Source organism: Amblyomma mixtum, chromosome 3 (genome assembly GCF_055824585.1).
Source record: "Amblyomma mixtum isolate Tamu chromosome 3, ASM5582458v1, whole genome shotgun sequence".
Lineage (NCBI taxonomy): Eukaryota > Metazoa > Arthropoda > Arachnida > Ixodida > Ixodidae > Amblyomma > Amblyomma mixtum.
In genome coordinates, this window is record NC_143014.1 from 57,243,997 (window position 1) to 57,264,111 (window position 20,115).

Consider the following 20,115-nt stretch of genomic DNA (forward strand, 5'->3'; position numbering starts at 1 on the left):
ACAGATTTTCACGCACAAAAAATAAACGAAGAGTATCGGATATGCATGCATTAGTGAATGACTTGTGAAAGATTTTAACTTCCTAGGTTTTTTGGCATGCGTCAAAATTTTTATACATGGTTTTATAATCTATTTCTTAAATTTTAAATTTCCCAATTTTGCATAAAGCGCAATGCGGCCACCGCGGCCGGAATCCAAAACTCACGCACAGCAGGCGAGTGCGGTAGCCACTGACCCGCAAAACTTGGCAGGTTCGTATACACCACGCACCTGAGTTGTGAACAGTAAACTCTAATATGAAGAGGATAAACCAAGGAACCTTTCATAAGAAGTCCAAAATAGGTAGTCTGAAGACAAAGGCTATGCAGTCGTGGCAGCATAACAATAATGCAGTTGAATTAAAACACTCATATTCTTTACAAGCTGCGGAATATTAAATTACGTCTGTGCGCGGATGATTTCATAATGCAGTATATACTTAGATGCGATAACAATGTGGGAAAGTCACTCATCACTTCTGCAATTACTTCGGTCCAATTTACGGTGCAGAAGCACTACAGCTTTGAAAATTCCTTTTCTCAGTGAAAAACTACTTTGTTGATTGGCAAGGTCGTGTGACTTCCCAAAATTTCATTTTTTGGTGGCAAAAAAGTGACACCGATGTTATGCAACGTGTGTGAGATTAACTGGTTCGTTAATATACGCTTAGAACATTAAATGCCCATCAGAAGTTTTTTAAAAGAAAGGGGGAGCAGGGGTAAGCTAGGCTGACAAAAAGGAGTTAATCGATCGGTCAATAAAGGCTAGTGTCCACAATGCATCGGATTACCACCTGAGCGTCTCATGAGCAAAGAAAATGATGACAGGGTTCTCGCGCACGTGTCCTCGAGCCGCCTTCGGCGCAAGACACCGAAAAAACGTACCACGCCCGCTCAGAATTGCCTCTGACCAACAAGGATTACTTCGCAGCTGCGATCAGCTACCGAAGCCACCCTCGGACTGCCTACCAGTCTAGGGTGACCAGATGACGCCTCAGCGCTCGCTCAAACCGAAACCGACGGCACTGGCGGCCTTCGAAGAGGGCTGCGTCGACGTTGAGCCCAGCCACGGGGCCCTTCTTGCAGAAGCCTGGCGGCACACTGGAGCCCAGGGTATAGCTGCCAGGTGGAGAGCCCCTGCTCTGCTGGAGTCTGCTGTTGTGCGCCCTACTCCGACGGCTCCTCACCCCAACAGACTTGAGCGGCATCATCAGTGGTGGCTCCGTAGATGCTTGTTTGCGTCCTGCGGACGCCTGCCAAATGACCAGCGGCTGGATGCCTACGACAAGACATGCGCCGCAAAGGTATTAGACTTCCCTCTTCTGTCCGGTGCTCCGAAGAACCGGCTCGTAGTCATGATCCACCAAATGGAATTGCCATTTCCTGAGGATACAGAAGAGCGTACAGGTCAGCATGAACACCAGGTCGAAACTGGAGCCGAGGAAGGGTACCGTGTCGTCCTTGTGAACATCCGGCGCGTAACGGTACCCGAAGGATGCGGCCTGTACCGTCGTCACTTCGAGGGTGGCCACATCGTGCTCCTCGTTCTCGACCGCGCTGTCAGTCGTCTCCCCGGAATCACGACAAGCCCCGATCTTGAGGCACCTGGTGTGTTTGCCTCATCTGCCTTCAACATCAGAGACACGAAACAACTCGCGCTCCTGCTGGAAGATCTCGCCCAGGATGCTGCTGACGTCATCTGGCTCTGGACAGACCCTGTTGTGCGCATACCAGCAGCGCTTACGCCACCAGGCCTCCACACCACCGAAGGCGGAGAAGCACTCGCCATCCTGCCCCAAGATCTAGCCCAGGATGCTGCTGGAGTCTTCTGTCCCACGGCGACTCTGGTGAGATGGCTGGTGCCCTTGCGCCGTCTGTCCTCCCCGACGTCAGAGAAGACGAGGAAGAACTTGTGCACCAGCTGCAGGCTCTCTGCTGGACTGCCGCTGGTCTCCCTCACCTTCTGACAGAACCCCGCTGGTGGTGCCCGTGCTGCGCGTTGTTATCTGGCTTCCGTGTGCTCCAGGAAGGGCCGGAGAAACTCACACACGAAGCCGCGCAGCACAATAACATCAGATGCACCACAGTTACGGGTCAGCGGGAGATTGAGGTCACAGGGAGGCTACAACAGGATGGCTGCCAGCAGGAGTTGATGAGCCAGAAGTTTGCTACATCTTCGTTGTGGGTGGAAGACGACCGCAACTGGCGAGCGGATGGAGGGTTTTAGCGGCTGCACAGTGGTGCCGTGTGCAAGGCGCCTACTTCGTCCGTCTTGCCATCGTCATCCATAGCCTGGCAACCACAGTCGCCCCCAAAGTTTCCCACTTCCAGGCATGAATGGCAAGTGGGAAGAGAGGAACATTGATGGGACGTTGTGAAAAAGATCACGAAATAATGTCGCCTCAAACGTGAGGCTCTGTAATTAGGACTTTGTCATCGGCAAACTGCTGCTAAATTTAATATTCCGAAGTAATCGGAAGCATTAACGCAAAATAGTAAATATGCATTGGGATCGTAACATGCGCGCTACCTGTAGAAATTGTGCATTATTCAATGAATATAACTACGCGTTCCCTCGTGGTTTGATTAAGACTGCCGTACTCATGGACCATGTTCTGTTGGCAAAAATAACACTGCTGTCCTCCCGCATTTGCGCCAGAATTCGGACTGCGGTCAACAGGGCATTTCTACGGGCTGGAGAGTGAACAACTGCGCAGCAACGTGCTGTGTAGCATATCAGGCGTCATTCGCTGTCCAAACTTTGTGCCCGTGAGCTAGATTGCGTATGACACAGCCCAGGATTTGACTCTACCCGCTTGCGCGGAGGACATTTTCTGTTTTGAAGGCGCAGCAGCAGCTGATCTGCGTTTCCACGACCAAGAAACTACTTCCTGCCATGAACAGGAATAGCATTGCTTTTCAAGTGTATTTTGAATGCAGTTGACAAGCATGAGCGCAGTAAAGTAGCTGACCGGACGCAGTTCGGTCTACCTTCTCTCTCTCTCCCTCGTTAATATGGGTTGCAGCAACTTGTGTCATCAAGCAAGTGCTAACCTTTCGCTATCTTTGCTGAAAATTTTGTTATACAGTGAAGCTTTGTTGAACTGTAGCGCGACGTGCAAGCCGTCCACGTGAGCAGCTGCCTACGCCATGGTCTCTTGCAGGCAGTGATGGTAAGGCAACCGCAGATTATTCGAGGTACCATCGCTGTTCGATGCAGTTAACTTGCGTCTGAGCAAAGCGAAGCCACTGTTCTTACCACTCGTGCCTATCTAATATTCCTGACCCATAGCTTTGCGAGGAGTGCGCGGCGTCTCGGTGTGCACTTGTAATATTTCCAGCGTCCCTGAGGACTACGCGCGTGCATTTGTAATTTCAAGCATTGTAGCGTCCTGCGTGCTCATGTACGTACATTCGTTTTATAGCTACAGTGTGCTTAGTCCGACCAATTACTTTGTTTTTCCCCAACAGCTCACTGTTTCCTTCTTGGGCAGCTTTTCTCGGAGAAAACCGTATGGCATGTGCAGGTAAACGTCCCAAAACTGCACAAGAGACCCCGTAGTGAAGGGCTCCAGATTACTTTCTCCCTGCACTGGCATAAGCGCATGCCATCAGATGTATACCTGAAACGAAATACATCAGTTGCGCCTGCGCGTACGACAGTATGAATGCATCAGTGACTCTAACCGTGATTTTAATCGGGATTCAAAGCAGTTAACTGCGTAAAACAACTCAGACCAAGGAATTAATTAGTAGTCATTACATAGTTTGATGCAACAGTCAGCTACCACGATATTTATGCACGCTGTGTGCGAAGAGCAGTGGCTGGAATGCATTCATCGTGATTTTGTTTCACAGATTCTTATGAGAAACAATATTTAACACTACAATATACGCATGAGCTAGAAGTTATAGTTAAAAGATGTTAAATTTCATCTTTCTGGTAGAGGAGAGTAATTCTTCTGAAAGCAGAGCGTTTTATTATTTCCTCATTTTTTTCTACAAAATTTCTTAAATGAACCAAAAAAAGAGATAAGCGCTTAATATTCGCAGTAATGCTATGTGCGCTAAACAGTGGGCATTGCCGATCGTTCTGTGGTAGTTCCGACACTACGCGTCCACTTGCATAAAGCGAACATAAACTAAACAGCTGCTGTGATTTCTCTGACTGTGCACCCAACCTGGCCACAGGCACTGCCACTGAGCAGTAGCGCTTTAATGTCCCTTGTCAGACACCACCGGCCTCATCACATCAATGCACAAATGAAACAGATGAAGAATAAATAGTGAAACGAAAGCTGAGAAGTGAAATTTGTGCGGGATTACGTAGCTGTGCTGTGGCGAAAAACGTAGCTGTACTTGGAGTAGAGAAAGAGTGGATGAGAACTTGTAGGTATGGTATGGTATGGTATGGTATGGTATGGTATGGTATGGTATGGTATGGTATGGTATGGTATGGTATGGTATGGTATGGTATGGTATGGTATGGTATGGTATGGTATGGTATGGTATGGTACGTGGGGTTTAACGTCCCAAAGCTGCAAATGGGCTATGCGAGATGCCTCACTGGTTTTTAGGCAACCTGGGGTTCTTCAGCGTGCACTGGCATCGCATCGCACACCGGCGGTGTGTGCGTGAGTGTACACTCACGCACACATGACGTCCGTGGCCCCGGTAACAGCGTGAAGGTTGCGCAACTCACAAAAATACAAGAACAATGAAAGAGAGAGATAGAGGTCGACGGTCGCAAGCGCGTGACCGCTACGGCCCCAGCCCTCGCCGCCCTCAGGTGGCCGGGGGAGCTACGGGCGTGAGTGGGTGCATGTTCGGGATGACCCTGGTGCGGGCGTCTCTCTTGGGCAACGAGTAGAGCAGCTTGTCCCAGAAGTGGGCCTCGCCCCAGCGCAGGTAGTTGGTCTCCTGCATGTAGCGCTGCAGCTCTTCGTCGATGCCTTCGGGGCAGACATCGCCAACGACCACCACGACCAGCCGGTTGATGTTGTCCTCCAGGGCGCGGTGCTGCGCCACGCGGAACTCCCAGCGGCACCACTCGCTCTCCACGTAGTTCCTCATAGGGAAAAAGAAAAAAACAGACGAAAAAAATGTATAGAACAAAGTATGAAATGAAGAGGTTAGGAAAAGAGCACAAGCGGCTAGTATTCCATCACTCGTCACTGCACGGCAAAAATTTTTAAGCATGGTTTCACTGAAACCGAAGATAATGGCGATTAAAAATAATGTTCCTCCTCTCCCCTTTCCACTCATACACGCCGACCAACAGGAAAAAAAAAGCAGTTCAGGACCTCGCCCCGCCGATCCCCATCCCGTCCACGTAGCTAAGCATGCTGAATGTGGAGGCTCTCCTAGACTGCACACTTTACGCCATCGGGGTACGGGCTGCTAAGAATGCGCGATGTGGTGTCTCCTTAATTGGCTGAGAGCAGCAATAAATTATAAGGTCCACGCTGACCATCTTCGAATACAAGAAATTTGACGTGAATGCTCACAAAGACCACCTATACACATCTGTTGCTTTAGAATATGATCATGAAAATCAATTCAGGGTCTCTTTAAGATATGAAAAACCGCTCTCTCGGTGCCTATAACTCACTTTGGAGCTCAAACATTTTTTCAGTCCTCAGAAAAAGAGCAATAAAAATGAACCAGGAAATTTTCGTTGCCCTGCAGAGTTGCGCGAGGCTATCTTCTCCCTGTCTTAAAAAAAAAAAAAGAGGGAAAAGATGGCCTCCCGCAACTCTGTGCACATAACAGGGCAGTTTCGAGCAACAAACTTCTCAGAAACGTCCGCACTGGTTATTTCAACCTTAGGACACAATCTCTCTCCATATTCCAAAACGATATAACATTGAAAGGTGAGGAGGTAGCGCTAGAAATTTACGTGTTTGGAGCGAGAACCGAGGAATGAGTAGGTAATGTGTTTTAGAAAAGACTCAGCGGGTGCAGGATTCAAGCGAAATGAGAAAGGCAGCAGACACACTGAGCACACCACTTTTCCAACAATTACAAAAAAAACAGGCTGGATATATCCAGCCTGTTTTTTCACTACAAAACTTTATAAAGTTTTGTAGTCAATTAAAATTACGTACCAGCAATCATATTTCAGTTTTTTAGTGTCTCACGTGACCTAAACACCAACTACACGTTACAGCCATCGTTCGGCTGATGAAACCGAAACATGAGAGAAGAAATTCAATTATAAATTATTTAATGGTCGTAGGCGAATAGTTAACCATGTATTCTAATGTCTAACGCATCACATGCAACTAGAATCAGGTGTCTGTAGTCCTTTAAAATGATCTGGATTGGTGAACACTGGACATGTGCCCCATCCTTTTCCGTCATCAAGAAAGGCATTGCATCCACATCGCAGCTAGAGTGCTTCGCCAATTTGTCGGCCGACATATCTTCAGATTTTTTACCTGTCCGGCGAGTAAGCACGGCCATGATGCGTCGGCGTTTTTTTTTTACAGCGCCAGCTGTTAACGCGATGGTTCCCGCTGTCCGACATCCAGCGTCCGCATAAAAGCACAAAAGCCGGACGGAGCGCGTCCTGCGTGCGCCTGCACAGTAGCAGCTGCCAGCGGCAACATGGCACTTCGCGTTGCGGGAGAGCCACGGTGGCAACCGAGGCGAAGCGTCGTGCTCTGAACTGAACGCTGCACGTATGCGGGGCCAGAGCCGCAAACCTGCGGCGGGTCGAACAGAGGACGAAGAAAGAGGGAAAACTTTTATCTAATCAATGTCGAATGCTGCCGGCACGCTGCCCGCAAACGCACTATACGAAAAGATGCTCAAGTCCGAGCCGTCATTTCTTGCACCATAAGGCACCCACTGAAGCCCTCCCAAAACAGAAACACCATCGTCACATATTAATGTGTGGAAGTAGCATCCAAAGCAAATGCAGCAACTGCAAAGCACAGTGAGGACCAGCAAGCGTTGGTAACCCGCAGTACCACGATTGTAACCACCTACTGACTACTACTGCTACTGTCCCCCCGGAAATCTGACGTCTGTTGAAGTGAAGCCTCCAGCCCAAACGAGTAGCAACTATCCTCCAGAAGCACCACCTAGCCGTCATTTCTTGAGCTCAACCCCCTAGCTAGGAGCTGCCCATCCACCTACCGCCACTCTCAACCTATTGTCCCACCCCACCCCGATACCTGCGACTTCCAGAAGCGCCATCCACCACCGACCCACCCAGCTCTACCATCCAGAAGCATTACCCACCGCCAACCCACCTACCTAGAAGCCCACGCACCAGCGGGATAAAAAAAAACTAAGAGTCAACAAGATCAGAGTGTTGGGAATGACGATCGAGACGCACGGCAGGAACGGCGAGACCGTCACCCGGCTCATTGCGAAAGCGGCGAACGCCGCGAGACTACTCAAACGAGTCACGAACAAGAAAAGCGGAATGAGGGAAGAGAGCCTGACCAGACTGATCCACTCGTTCGTCATATGTCACGTAGCGTACGTGGCGGCCTACCACAAGTGGAAGAAGAGCGAGAGAAACAAGATAGATGTACTCATCCGCAGAGCCTACAAGAGGGCACTGGGACTGTTCGAAACAACGAGCACCAAACGCCTCCTGCAGCTGGGGGTGCACAACACGCTAGAGGAGAGAGCGGAGGCCCAACGCGCCGCACAACTCGAAAGACTGTCTACGACCAAGGCCGGCCGGAAAATCCTGGACAACCTGGGAATTGGATATCAAGGCAGGGAGCAGACGCAGCTCCCCGTCCCCGATGAGATCGGGCGCAACATCAGAGTGGACTCGGTACCGAAGAACATGCACCCGGAGTATAATAAAGGGAGGAGAGCAGCGAGAGCCAAGGCGCTGATAGACCAGCACGCGGCCGACACACACGCACGCTACGTTGACGCGGCTGAGCACGCCAAGATACACGGCTTCACGACGGTCGTCGTCGACGCGACCGGCACCGTTCGCACGACCGCCAGCACGAGATGCCCCAAGGCAGAGCAAGCGGAGGAGGTGGCCATCGGCCTGGCCATCGCCGACCGCGACTGCCGCACGGTGCTATGCGACTCGAGGCAGGCGGTGAGAAATTACGCCAAAGGCAGGATAGCGAAGGAAGCGGTGCGCATACTGCAGGCAACCAAGAACGACGATGGCAGCAAACAAGTGAGAATCAAGTGGTTCCCGGCGCACGCGGGCGAGGCGTCAGACCGCAACGCCAACCACAACGAGACGGCACACGCCGAGGCGCGCGTGCTAACGGACCGCGCCGCGGTCGACTGGCCGCTGTGGTTCAGCACCAAGGACCGAATGACCGAATACAACGAAATAACCAAGGCGTTCCGCCTAGCTCGCAGAGCCCTTCCACCCCCTTGCTCGGGGCTCAGTCGAGAGCAAGCCGTTTTATTCAGACAGCTACAGACGGGCTCACTCCCCAGCCCGTCGCTGTTCCACAGAATGTATCCGGAGACGCACCCGACAGACAAATGCAGAGTCTGCCGAACGGAGACGGCCGGCTTCGCACACATTCTGTGGAACTGCAGCAAGTACCAGGAAGAAGCTAAGTCTGGAAGGATCCCGCCGCGACTGGAAGCAGCCGCAGGGAGCGACGAACAAAAGGAACAACTTTGGGCCGTCCAGCAGGTCATCGAGGCGCTGGCCCGGCAGGGACCCAGCGAGCCGGCAACGGCGAGCGGGGACCCAGGCCGCGCCGTCCGGAGCGCGCGTTCTACTGCAGGCCCCAAATAAACGTTTTAGCAATCCAAATAGGAGGACGCTTATGTCACCGGGAGAGAAGAATACGATAGCATTAGATTTCACATTTGTCGCAGCTTCTGTTGCAATTTCTGTATGTTTTTGCATCGATTTCTTAGGAATTGTCGGTCGATCAACCACCAGATGCAGACCGCTAGTCGCAGAGCAGGTATCCGCTATGTTGTGCCGGTGCCGACATTTGCATACATCACATTTTTTTCTGATTTCGATTTTCTGTCTAGGCTGTTCACAACGCGGTGGGAAGGCTGTGGTGACGTCACAAGGTCAAGCTGACCAGCGCACGCCTCGACGATCAGGCAGCGCTCCTTCTCAACGCCAGAAGGTTGGCAGAAGCCTCCGGAGCCCTGAACTGAGGGCTCACCCACATGCGCTCAAGCCACCATCCTCTTCAGTAAATGTTTACTCACTCACTCACTCTCTCCACCAATCGTTAATATAATTGCCACTTGTCGCGGTGGGCTGGTTGCTCCCAATCCAGTGGCCAGGTTGCCATCTGCCATGGTGGGCAGGTTGTAATGACGTCACAAGGTCACTTGATCTCTCTCGACCAATCAGCGCATTTCGTGACACCGACCATCGACGGGGTGTAATACTGTCACATTAAATAGACGATCAATCCGGTTGATGCAGCAAAGTATGCGTTAGTGTTCACCACGGACGGAGCAGCCGCAGCCGCTGACGGGTCCACACCGTGTGAGCGGGTGACGCGATCCAGTCCGTCAATCACCGTCGTCATTATAAACTTATAACATGCCGCGTCCAATGCGATTGCCAATATCACGAATTTTGCCATAGTTATGCACTTGTGATATGCTTCTGTTGTTATGGCGCAGGTGGCTGGTTGTACGCGTCCTTACTAGCACTAGCTGCTACCTCGATTTCGAAGAATATGGATCGCGCGTCTTGTCCCCTGCGATATAGCACGCAGCTGCCTGTTCACTTTCTCAAATAAGACCGTACACTGAGCAATCGTAGTGTGACACGCTGGATCCGCTCTCTACTCACCCACATCCACCAGCCATCGCCTCCCACCTCTATTCGTCTTCCCTCTCCTACTTCCCTCTTTCCTCTCTCGTCAAAGCGGCCGTTTCTGCACGCTTTTTGCAAGTTTTCTCAAAGGTCGGCATAGCTAGGTTATGCCCGATGATGGAAGCATAAAAGCTACTGTGATGATGCATCGTAGGCACGCTGATGTCAATCATACGACATGGTCGCCAAGTGCCTGGCGTGCCATGGGCTCCCGCTAATTGATGTCCTGTGAAACACACGCGCCGAACGCATGAGTTAGCGTGATCTGCTTCCTTCTTGGCCCTTTCGCCTCAACTCAGGCCCCTTCCTTCGCTCACTCTTTCTCCGAAGTCTACAGACCGCAGACAATGCTGGCGGCTCTGAAGAGATGCTTATATACACGTTACCGCCATTAAAACTAAACGCACAGTTTCTGCGCGAAAAAAAAATGCCATTGTTGTTTAAGACAAGACTAACCAGAGTCCATCCCTGTTCAGGTAATAAACTTCTCGCTATTGGTGATTACGTATTGATGCGACGCACAGCTTGCTGCAACACTCACTCTCTGTTGATCAGTACGCCTTTCCCTTCGACCCCGAATTCTGGTAGTACTCACTGTGTGACGACCAAGAGAGTGCGCCGGGAGCAACACACAGCCTCCTGGACGATGTCTTGGATTAGGAAGCCGCCCTTAAAGTTCCGGTCGTAGGTGCAGACCGAGAAACCGTTCGCCTCGACCTTCGGTAGCAGCTCGCTATACGCCCACTCGCGGTCCTTGCTGCTGAACGAGAGGAACACGTCGAAGTCCTTGTCTTCGTCAATATCGTCCTCCTTGATGCACTGGAGCGAGCGGCAGATGCCTCGCGCGTACAGCCACACCCTTATCTCGTGCTTGTACTTGAGGTAGGCTGTCACGGCGGCCATGGCTGTGACCACCAGCACTGCGGGAAAAGCCGGCAACAGTAATCAGCACCTCAAAATATATAGATAAAAAACTCTTTTTCGTTTTTCTTGGACTCGGTTATTACAGTGACGGTTATCATAACTGCATTCAAGGCCGCAAGTAAACATGTTCAGTTTATTTCTACAGAATTTTGTTTGACTTCTGCACGGAACAAAATTGGCCTTTTGAAGAAGAATACAGCGCCACAGTTTCACGCAACTAAGTAATAGCTTTGAAACCTCATCGTTATGCGCATACCATATGTAAATCAATCCGCATTGTGAGTTTCAGCGTTGTGAAGTGCAGATGTCACACCTGTCCACCAACTGTGCTGGTTTGTGCAGCTGTCATGCACAGGTGATGCGCATCGTGACTCGTTCTATTCTGCTAACACCATCCAATCTTTCTTATGTACCAAAGAACACTGTTTATTCCTCCATCATCCCTTGCAAAGTGCATATTAATCAGAGATCAAAGGAGCGTATACGTCAAAGCAACTGTGCTGACTTAAAACTAGTTTCACTCATTATCACGTTTCGACGCTATAAACGTGTTTATCGGGCCGTAATAAAAACGGTCTGTGCTGTCTCGACTTATTATGGACTCTATTGCCTTCCTATACATATTTCCTTTTGTCTATTCATAGTCTATAAGCAAAAGTCGACTAAAAGTATATGGCCATAAATCAATAGATTATTTATAGACTGTGTATAGGATTTGTATTGTCTGTATACTAGTCTATAGGACTCTATAGTAAGCCTATAGATTTTATAGACAAAAGTCTACGGACAGTCTGTTGACTGCGTACAGAAATTTTTGTAAAGGGAGGTTGTACGAAAACACTAAGTGTTTTCTTATTTCAAAGCACAAAAAAAATATAAAGACAAGCTCAACACAAACAGTTGTGTACTTTTATGCCTACGAAAGCTGCCCAATCTACCGTAAATTTCGGTACACAGCCAGAGGGCTTTACATGTTTAAAAGTTAAAAATTCGGGTTTTGCGGACTGTTTTAAGTGCTTACTAAACAGGACTTCCTGTTTCAATATATCCTAACTGCACAACGCGATTCTACGTGTCTAGTGCCGACAATGGACAGGGCGCAGACTAGGTACCGGGAGCGGACTATCTAGGAAAAAATGTTTTTCTTTTTTGCCAAAATTGAGCCCAGCGGACTAAAAATTGAGCCCAGCGTCTAAGTACTTCACCAACTTGGCGTAGTACCGGCGTACCACTTGCTCCGCAGCCGCTGCGGAGCAACTGAAAAGTCCAGGCGGCGGTCAGACCTGCTACGCAGAGCAGAGTGCGAAGAACATCCGGATCCGGGCAGGCCGCCATTGAGAACCGAACCTGGCAACGTTTAACGCTATCAGGCGGCGAGGTGAGATCAGGAAATACGCCAGGAGAGGGCGGTCACACATGACGCCAGACAAGGTTAACTGGATATCGACGGGAGAGGTATTTGCCCTGATGTGGACGTAAGTGGGCTGACTATGATGACGATGAAAAGACGACCCTGATGATGATTTCAACAAAGGTCAGCAGTTTCCTTGCGTGTTGTGCGTGCAACTGGTAGATGATTTTTGCAATTCATTTCTATCTGAACCGGTCTGACACCAGATTTAAGCATCTGACTTTTTTCATACAAAATACAGCGTAACTTGCTTGAACCAAAACAGTTGTTCATGCATTAGTTCCATTAGTTATTGCTGACACACGGTGGGCTACTTCCCATGTTTCTAATATATATATATATATATATATATATATATATATATATATATATATATATATATATATATATATATATATATATATATATATATATATATTTGTTTACACAAGGCACAGGAAAGGAAGTTATGCTCTACTATTAGGTTTCTCCATCTATAGGCAAAACATGTTGTTTTTGAAGAAGAAAAAAAACAGCTTTTAAACAAGAAGATATGCTCTGTACCTCGGCCGAATGCCAACGACCACCGCAAAACAGCTCCGACTGTGAAGTACAATTGTGTGGCAACACAGTAGCGCACCACCTTCATCTGACACCTGACAACGATTTATTATGCGAACGCCGACATAAACGAACACTTACCCAGAGAAGGAACTCCGTAGGCTAATATGATGAACACTTTCCGCGATGGGCACAGATCCTTTTCTCCAAGGTCCATGAGCTTCTTGCCAGATGTAAGAACGTTTTGTCCTTGCTCGCACAGGGTTTCGTTGTAATCTCTAATCTGCGTTTACGTAAGCGGAAAGAGTGGAAACCGAAGATGCAATAAATTACGCGCCAGGAACAGAACCGCAACGAAGAGTGCAAGAACTCAGAAAACTCAAACCGTGCTCTACCAGTGTCTGCTCACCGCGTAGCTATGAGATTCGGCCCACTGCCGAAAAGGGTAGTCCTCGCAGTTGCACTTCCAAGGATTACCAGACAGCCAGATGGACGCCACTGTCCTCTCGGAAACCAAGCCAAGAGGGAAGCTTCTCAGCCTGTTCTTGGTGAGGTCCAGCTTTTCCGTCGACCGCGGAATGACTCCTGTTGCGATGTCCGAAAGCAGATTATTCGCCATGAGCAGCGAATCGAGAAACGGGGTCTTCTGAACCAATCTGTTGTCCAGCTGTCTGATACGGTTCCAGCTCAGGTCAAGAAGGTCAGTTTTCCACGGAAACTCTTTTGGAAGCTTCTGCAGTCCTCTGCGGGAACAGTTGACGAGGATCGCCGCAGAAAAGCTGGTGTTCTTGTGGCAGATACAGTTGCAGCTTTGGCTGCAGTTGGAAAACCACTCAGTCAGGTTCTCTGCCGATAGGCTGTAGAGCTGCTTTCCACGGTTCCATTCAGGCCCGTGGCACATTGGGACACCTTTTGAAGGCAGCGAAGGTGCGATTTCGATGAGCCAGGAAAGCTGGCAATCGCAGAATAGCGGATTCTCTGCAAGTAAGGGAGACATTAGCTAGAGTGAAGAGTTGGGCGAGTTGGTGAATATTTGGAAGAATAAAACCAGCGGAAAGGACGCTAACACAGTACAGACACATAGGGCGACGCTGACATTCACGCTGCCTGTAAAAAAGACAAGAAAGCCTACTATTTGCTCTTTAGTTGTTCTTCTCAAATACAAGAAAACCAGCCGATTAATAGAAAAATAATTAGAAGGGCAAGCAACTTAATAGGGCAGCCTATGACAGGTATCTTAAAATTACCGACGAAATGCAACTGAGAAGAAGATTGGAAGCAGCAGCTGAACGATTCAGGTGAGGTTCCACTTTCATCAGTCAGTACACAATTATCTTCAGTAATTTCACTCTCATTCCACAGCCCCATTAATACACTAATACGCTCAGAAATATAAATACGTAAAGGTGCGGGTAAAAGTAAATTGTTTAAAGTGTAATCAAGTCTGTCCTAATAGAAATGAAGAAATAATATGCGTCCATGAGAAACCGCACCAGCGATCACTACCAGCCTCATGTTATACAGACAGCTGAGCTAGTTGGTACTGCATTTTTTTTAACCTTTTCCGGGGATATATACATATTCTGAGTTTTGCGATTAAATGCTCATCTGCGAGTCGGCACTCTTGCTGTCTGTCCTTTCTTCGTCCATCGTCTCCGCGCTTTTTTTTTTTTTTGCTAACTACCAGCCTCCACGTGCCATATCCCCAAATTGCAATTCAGCAAAGCCAAAAAAATGTTCCAGGGCAACAGCGGGGGCTCCGTTTACTTCTGTCCGCACCTGCTCATGAACACACATGACGACATATTGGCAAATTTCAGGGCTGTTGGGGTGGTGGGGCTTAATTGACGGCTATTCGGCATAACTAAGACGTATGTTGCAATTAGTTGTGAGTTAGCGCTTTGTGTTTCGTCCTTGTCTTTTCGTGGTTTGCATGCTCTGGCGCTATTTTCTTCAAATCAAGTATGCACCAACTCGCCCAAGAAGAAGTGTTAATGTTGCAATAAGGCTAGGTAGAACCACGCTCGTTCTTGGACTGCGCGGTTAACACACTGTTCGTTGCAAGCAACCGCGTCCTATTTGACAAACAATTTCGTTTTCAAGATTTCAGCGAAGAAATGGTACGTGGTTACAAAATGCCCGCCGCGCAACCGAAGCTGTAAACGGTAGGCGGTAGACCGAAATGTGTCATGTGTAAAAGCAAACATTGATAAACCATGAAATTCAGAGAAAGCCAGCCATCCATTTAGAGTTCCTATGAAAGCCTCTAGAGACAACTGGGGAGGAATCAACATGTACCGAATTTTTATGTTACACCTGCACGAAATGAAGTTTCTACTGACACACTTTTCTTCGATACCTTCGTTGTTTGATCAGCTCATTAAAAGTGTACCGATTTTTATGTACTAAAGAGTGCGTGCAGGAGCAAAGAACAGGAGCAAAAACCTCAATCTTCAGCTGCCATCTTTTGGATATGACAAAACGCTCCAACATAATATATCACACTCAATAAACTAAGCAAAAGTGCATTGAGTTGTTCACGTGAGCTCATAGCCGTCAGAGGCGCGTGCAAAGGCATTGTACTAAGACGCTACACGAAAGAGAAATATAAACTCACCGTCCAGAGCAAGCGTCTTCACCTTGTCGAGCTTATAGGGAAAGCTCGCCCTGTGGACGGATTTGAGACGGTTTCGCCTCAGGCTCAGGCTCTTCAAGTTGTCGAGTTTTCTGAAGGCTCCCTGGACGTCAGTTATATTGTTCCGGTTCGCATCAATGGAAATGATTTGCGGGCTATTCGCAAAGTCTATCGCACGAAGCTTCTTCAAGCGGTTGTCGTGTATGAAAAGGTACCTCAGTTTGGGCAGATCATGTAGGGAACCGTTGAGCGACATGACAGACGTCCCTGTCACAAGAAGCACTTCGAGGCTGAAAAGACGTTCGAAGGAGTCGATTCCGACCCACTTCAGCTCGTTGCCACTCAGGTCTAGATGTTTGATGTAAGAGTTGCTTCTGAACGTCCCGTCTCGAATGAACTTGATGCGGTTGTTTCTTAAGGTCAGTTTTTTCAAGGCCGGCATATTGAAGAGTGAATCCTCTAAGTCTTCAATAAAATTCATAGATAAGTTCAAAACTTCCATGCGCCTGGTTACATTGAAAGTGTTGGTTATGCTGATGAGTTTATTCCCGGCAGCAGAGAAATACTTTAGCTTCGACTCCTTGTGAAAATAGTTGCCGGGAATGTACTGGATGGCGTTGTAAGAGAGATCAAGTCGCTGCAGTTCGGGAAGCTGGCTGAACGTTTCACGGCGCAGTTCACTTATGTTGCAGTGCACCAGTTCTATAGTTTCGAGTGCGATGTTGACAGGACCAAACTTGGAAAGCCATGAGATGCTGTTGTAGCTAGCACGAAGCATTTTGAGCCTAGGTGTAGTTCCCGTCGATAGCTTGTCGATGCCAATGATTCTGTTGTGAGACAAGTCGAGCTCCTGGAAACAGATATATATATAATAAAGCTCGCAGCCACAAGTATTGTGCTTCGGGACTTCAAGAGAGTCGTATTTCTTCAACTCAAGCACATATTCCTGTTCGCATCTTCATGTAAAAGTTGAAAGTGCTAAGTAAACAAGCTGCGTGTATTTATACGGACGAGGAACGAGATTATTCGGGCCTTTTTTTAAGATTACGTCAAAGTACCGTTACAAATAATCAACAAACGGAAAGGTATTCGTCAGCATTCTAATGTAGAGGCGCGGGTAGTGGTTAACGGAGCACTCTGTTTGTAAACCTGATTACGTATTGCTTATTGGAAACGTGGATTCCTGCGGTAGACAGTGCTTGCTATCGTTGCGCATGAGCACAATGTTTAATCACTTCTGCGAGCACAGATGTAAATAAATTAAATTGTGGGGTTAACATCCCGAAGCGAGCGACACATGGGCTATGAGGGACGCCGTAGTGAAAGGCACGGGATTAATTTAAATCGCCTGGGGTTCTTCCATGTACGCTGACATCGCACATCATTTGGGTGCAGCGTACTTCGTTTTAGCCCGACAGTCACTGGGTGGCCGATTTCCGCTTAACAGAAGTTTCCCCAGGCACCAAAAACAGGTTGTGCACAACTTAATAATGAACAGGCAGTCTGTAAAAATTACGAATTGAGCTTGCGATTACAAAAAAGCAATTAAAAGCCTTGTACCTACCATGAGATGGTGCAGACCTTGAAAGGCAGTGAAGATATTCGTGAGCATATTATTGTGTAAGTCGACGAACGTTATGTTCTTCGCGCCCTTAAAAAATGACGCTGACAGAAAGATTATGAGGTTGTTCCCCAGCCACACTCTCTGCAGCTTGGGAAAGTCTTTCAGGGTATTACCGTGGAGTTTCTCGATGAGGTTCTTCGATAAGTCTAGTTCAGTCAGGTTCTCAAGGGGCCGCAGGTTTTCAAAGTCGGCTATATAATTATCCGGTAGTCGCAGGATTTTCAGGGTCGGGACAGCTGTTAGACCCCGCGGAATTGCGCGTAGCCTGTTGCGGCTCATGTCCAGCGTCGTGAGGTGCGTCAGTCCTTCAAAGCTGTCCTCCTCCGTAGACTGCATGGGAGTGTTCCTCACCACCAGAGCCTTGACAGTGATATTCGCAAAGTACCGCGGAGGAAGAGTCGTGAGGTTCACGCCGTCCAGGATTAACGAGTCCATCGCGAAGCCAGCAAGCCTGGAGAGGTCAGCGCTCACAGCGTCGCCGTCGGTGGTTGCATTGCACAGGACTCGGGGGCCGCGACGAACCACCATGCAGGCACACCAGTCCAGGCTCATCGGGCAGCGGCCGCCCAGTTCGGTTGCCTCGCACTGGCGTCGATTGAAGGCCGTGATCAGCACGAGGCCGGCTAGAGTCAGCTGAGCTGCCGTCCTCATCCCTGCGAAGATCGCAGTGCCGAGTAGGTGAAAGACGGATGCCGAGATAGGCCAGCCGTATACCGTGTTCCGCGCGCGATCGGCGCATCGCAAAGAACGAAAACTCCATTCCCAGGCCTGGCGTACGCTGGGGATATGTCATGAATTTTTTGTTCATAATCGCTGCATGAGCTCGAACTGGGACACTACCCTAAACTGACCAACTGGTTGCGTACTTATCAGAGAGAGAAATATGTAGAGTGTGGGGTTTAAATCGGGGGATAAATACGTATTCCCCGCTTAAGCGCGGCTGACTCAGTTCAAAACCGCGCTGACCCCACCCCGTGGTCGCGTACGCTACTGAGCGCACGCCGACCACGGCGGGCCTTGCTCTGCGGGAACAAAGGAACGACACACTGGCTGACACAAACAAGGCATTTATTGCTATAGCAACAATAACGCCAGCTAGCAACAAAATACACTGAGGAATCTAGGATGTCCGACTCACCAGCACGGCTACGAGCGAACGTCCGCCCACGCTAGGGCAAAGGGATAAACTCCGAGGTCGAGCGGAACGGGCTCGGCGGGAGTAAGTTCCGGCCGAGAGGCGCCCGTCGTCGACGAAGAGCGAAGCTGCGAGCGAAACGTCCGTCCGCTTCCCGTTGCCGAGGGAGAAGAGACCCCGTCGCTCCCCGCGAGCGCGCAGCAAAACGCCATCCGTGGCGCTGGTGTCGCTGCGACGCGAGCGCCCTCCCTTGTTAGTTACAGTAACCGAACCGAGAGGAGTGCTTTTCGGGGGGGCAGCTAACAACAGTGGGGTGCGTTGAGGGAAAGCGAACGCAGGGGACGAAGGCGTCCCCACATCCCCCCAACCTTAAATAGGCCCACGCGCCTGCAAGTTACATGCTATGGAGGAGTCTCCTGGTCTTCATGCACTTGAGGCAGGTCGTGCAGCGGAGGTCACGCCGACAGAGTGCACGCAGTCTTCCGCGGTATTCCGAAGGCGGCGTGAAGGTCTCCGCTGGGACGACTCGCATGGCCCGCGGACTAAGTGCCCGCAGGCCCGCGAAGAGTAGGGCCGGTTGACCACTGCAGGGCAGGATTCCGCAGTAGTCGCCAGGGCAACAGCAGCCAGAGGTGGCTGCTGTCTGGTCTCGCCACGGCTGCCCCGGATGGATGCGGCGAACAGGATACAGGCCGCTCCGTCGCAGCAGGCGGCAGCGAGACGATGTGCACCAGACAGCAAGCCGGAGTGGCCCCGCTGGATCTGAAAGATTGCCAAAACACACTCCGCACGCCTTTAACGTAGGTCACGGGAGGGGAAACGGCGTACACAAAGGCCTGGTGGCTCAATGCTCAACTCGCTAGCAAAACGTGTCGGGCGGCTGTGCAATGCAAAGTTCGAGTGAACAAAGCCCTTTCTTGAGTTGAACGAGAATGCTCGGTTCATGCGAGGTTAAAAAAAAACGGGTGGCCAGCAAAGTGCGCCCCCTCTCAATACCACGGTCCGGTGGTCGTGTCACTTTTGACAAGGTGCAGGCGGCTATGAATAGCCTTAGGCCTCACTGCCACAGTGAAGGTCGACGACCCCCAACAAAAGAAAGACCCGAAACGGGTTTCGTGCGCGCAGCCGCGAGGAGACATCAGCGTTGTGGGGTGGTCCTCCCCGCTCACTGCACAAAGCAGCTTGAGCGATCGGCGCCCACCGTATCGGACGGTGTCGGAACGCCCGGTGCCGAGCTGCAATACCAGCGAGCTCGTTAAGGCACCCGTGGCCCCAGGCCACCCGGCTCCCAGAGCCGCGACTCCCAGAGTCGAAAAAGAGACAGCGAGAAAATATATACAGAAAACTCGGACCACCCACGCGGCTTCCGTACTCACTCGCTTCGGGCTCGGCAACTCCGCGGGCGCTAGGCCTCGCGCTCCCTCGATGCGGACCAAGTGGTTCTTGAAGAAACTCCAGGAAGAAAACTTCACAAAAAAAAACATGCTGAGCATGTCGAAAAGTTCAAACATGCTGCAGCGCAATACACCTCGCACTCAAGAAAGCATGCCACAGGTCCTAGCGATCAAAATTCACTCTAGGCCTAGCACTTGTCAAGTCCGGACAAAGAGCGTTCCTCGAACCGAACAGACTGTCGTCCAAAGTTCCAAGAGCAGGCCCCACGTTGGGCGCCAGATGTGGGGTTTAAATCGGGGGATAAATACGTATTCCCCGCTTAAGCGCGGCTGACTCAGTTCAAAACCGCGCTGACCCCACCCCGTGGTCGCGTACGCTACTGAGCGCACGCCGACCACGGCGGGCCTTGCTCTGCGGGAACAAAGGAACGACACACTGGCTGACACAAACAAGGCATTTATTGCTATAGCAACAATAACGCCAGCTAGCAACAAAATACACTGAGGAATCTAGGATGTCCGACTCACCAGCACGGCTACGAGCGAACGTCCGCCCACGCTAGGGCAAAGGGATAAACTCCGAGGTCGAGCGGAACGGGCTCGGCGGGAGTA

General features: G+C 50.0%; 2 protein-coding genes across 4 annotated transcripts in view; one reads left to right on the forward strand and one right to left on the reverse strand.

Moving 5' to 3' along the window:
- Window positions 1-2,544: 2,544 nt before the first annotated feature.
- LOC149350282 (protein toll-like) overlaps window positions 2,545-20,115 on the reverse strand; it is a 28,036-nt gene continuing 10,465 nt past the window's right edge. For 2 of the 3 annotated variants that reach the window (XM_089579285.1, XM_089579283.1), the window contains 6 exons: window positions 16,915-17,627; window positions 15,333-16,200; window positions 13,125-13,693; window positions 12,857-12,998; window positions 10,436-10,760; window positions 2,545-5,106 (listed from right to left, as the gene is read on the reverse strand). In XM_089579285.1, coding sequence (XP_089435411.1) covers window positions 4,824-5,106; window positions 10,436-10,760; window positions 12,857-12,998; window positions 13,125-13,693; window positions 15,333-16,200; window positions 16,915-17,625 — 2,898 coding nt within the window. In that variant the 5' untranslated portion in view covers window positions 17,626-17,627 and the 3' untranslated portion in view covers window positions 2,545-4,823. Of the gene's footprint in view, window positions 5,107-10,435; window positions 10,761-12,856; window positions 12,999-13,124; window positions 13,694-15,332; window positions 16,201-16,914; window positions 17,860-20,115 lie in introns of those variants that run through there. The other variant, XM_089579284.1, reaches the window with a different exon arrangement.
- On the forward strand, window positions 5,381-8,784 carry LOC149350283 (uncharacterized). The gene is made up of 2 exons (XM_089582297.1): window positions 5,381-5,428; window positions 7,306-8,784. Exons 1-2 carry the CDS (start codon window positions 5,381-5,383, stop codon window positions 8,782-8,784), a joined length of 1,527 nt encoding a protein of 508 aa, XP_089438423.1.

What these genes read in the sequence shown, in the direction of transcription:
- LOC149350283 (XM_089582297.1), top strand. Translation starts at nt 5,381, where the DNA reads ATGCTGAATGTGGAGGCTCTCCTAGACTGCACACTTTACGCCATCGGG. An exon ending in GCACACTTTACGCCATCGGG is followed by an intron (nt 5,429 to 7,305) that starts GTACGGGCTGCT and finishes CCACCTACCTAG; the next exon opens with AAGCCCACGCACCAGCGGGA.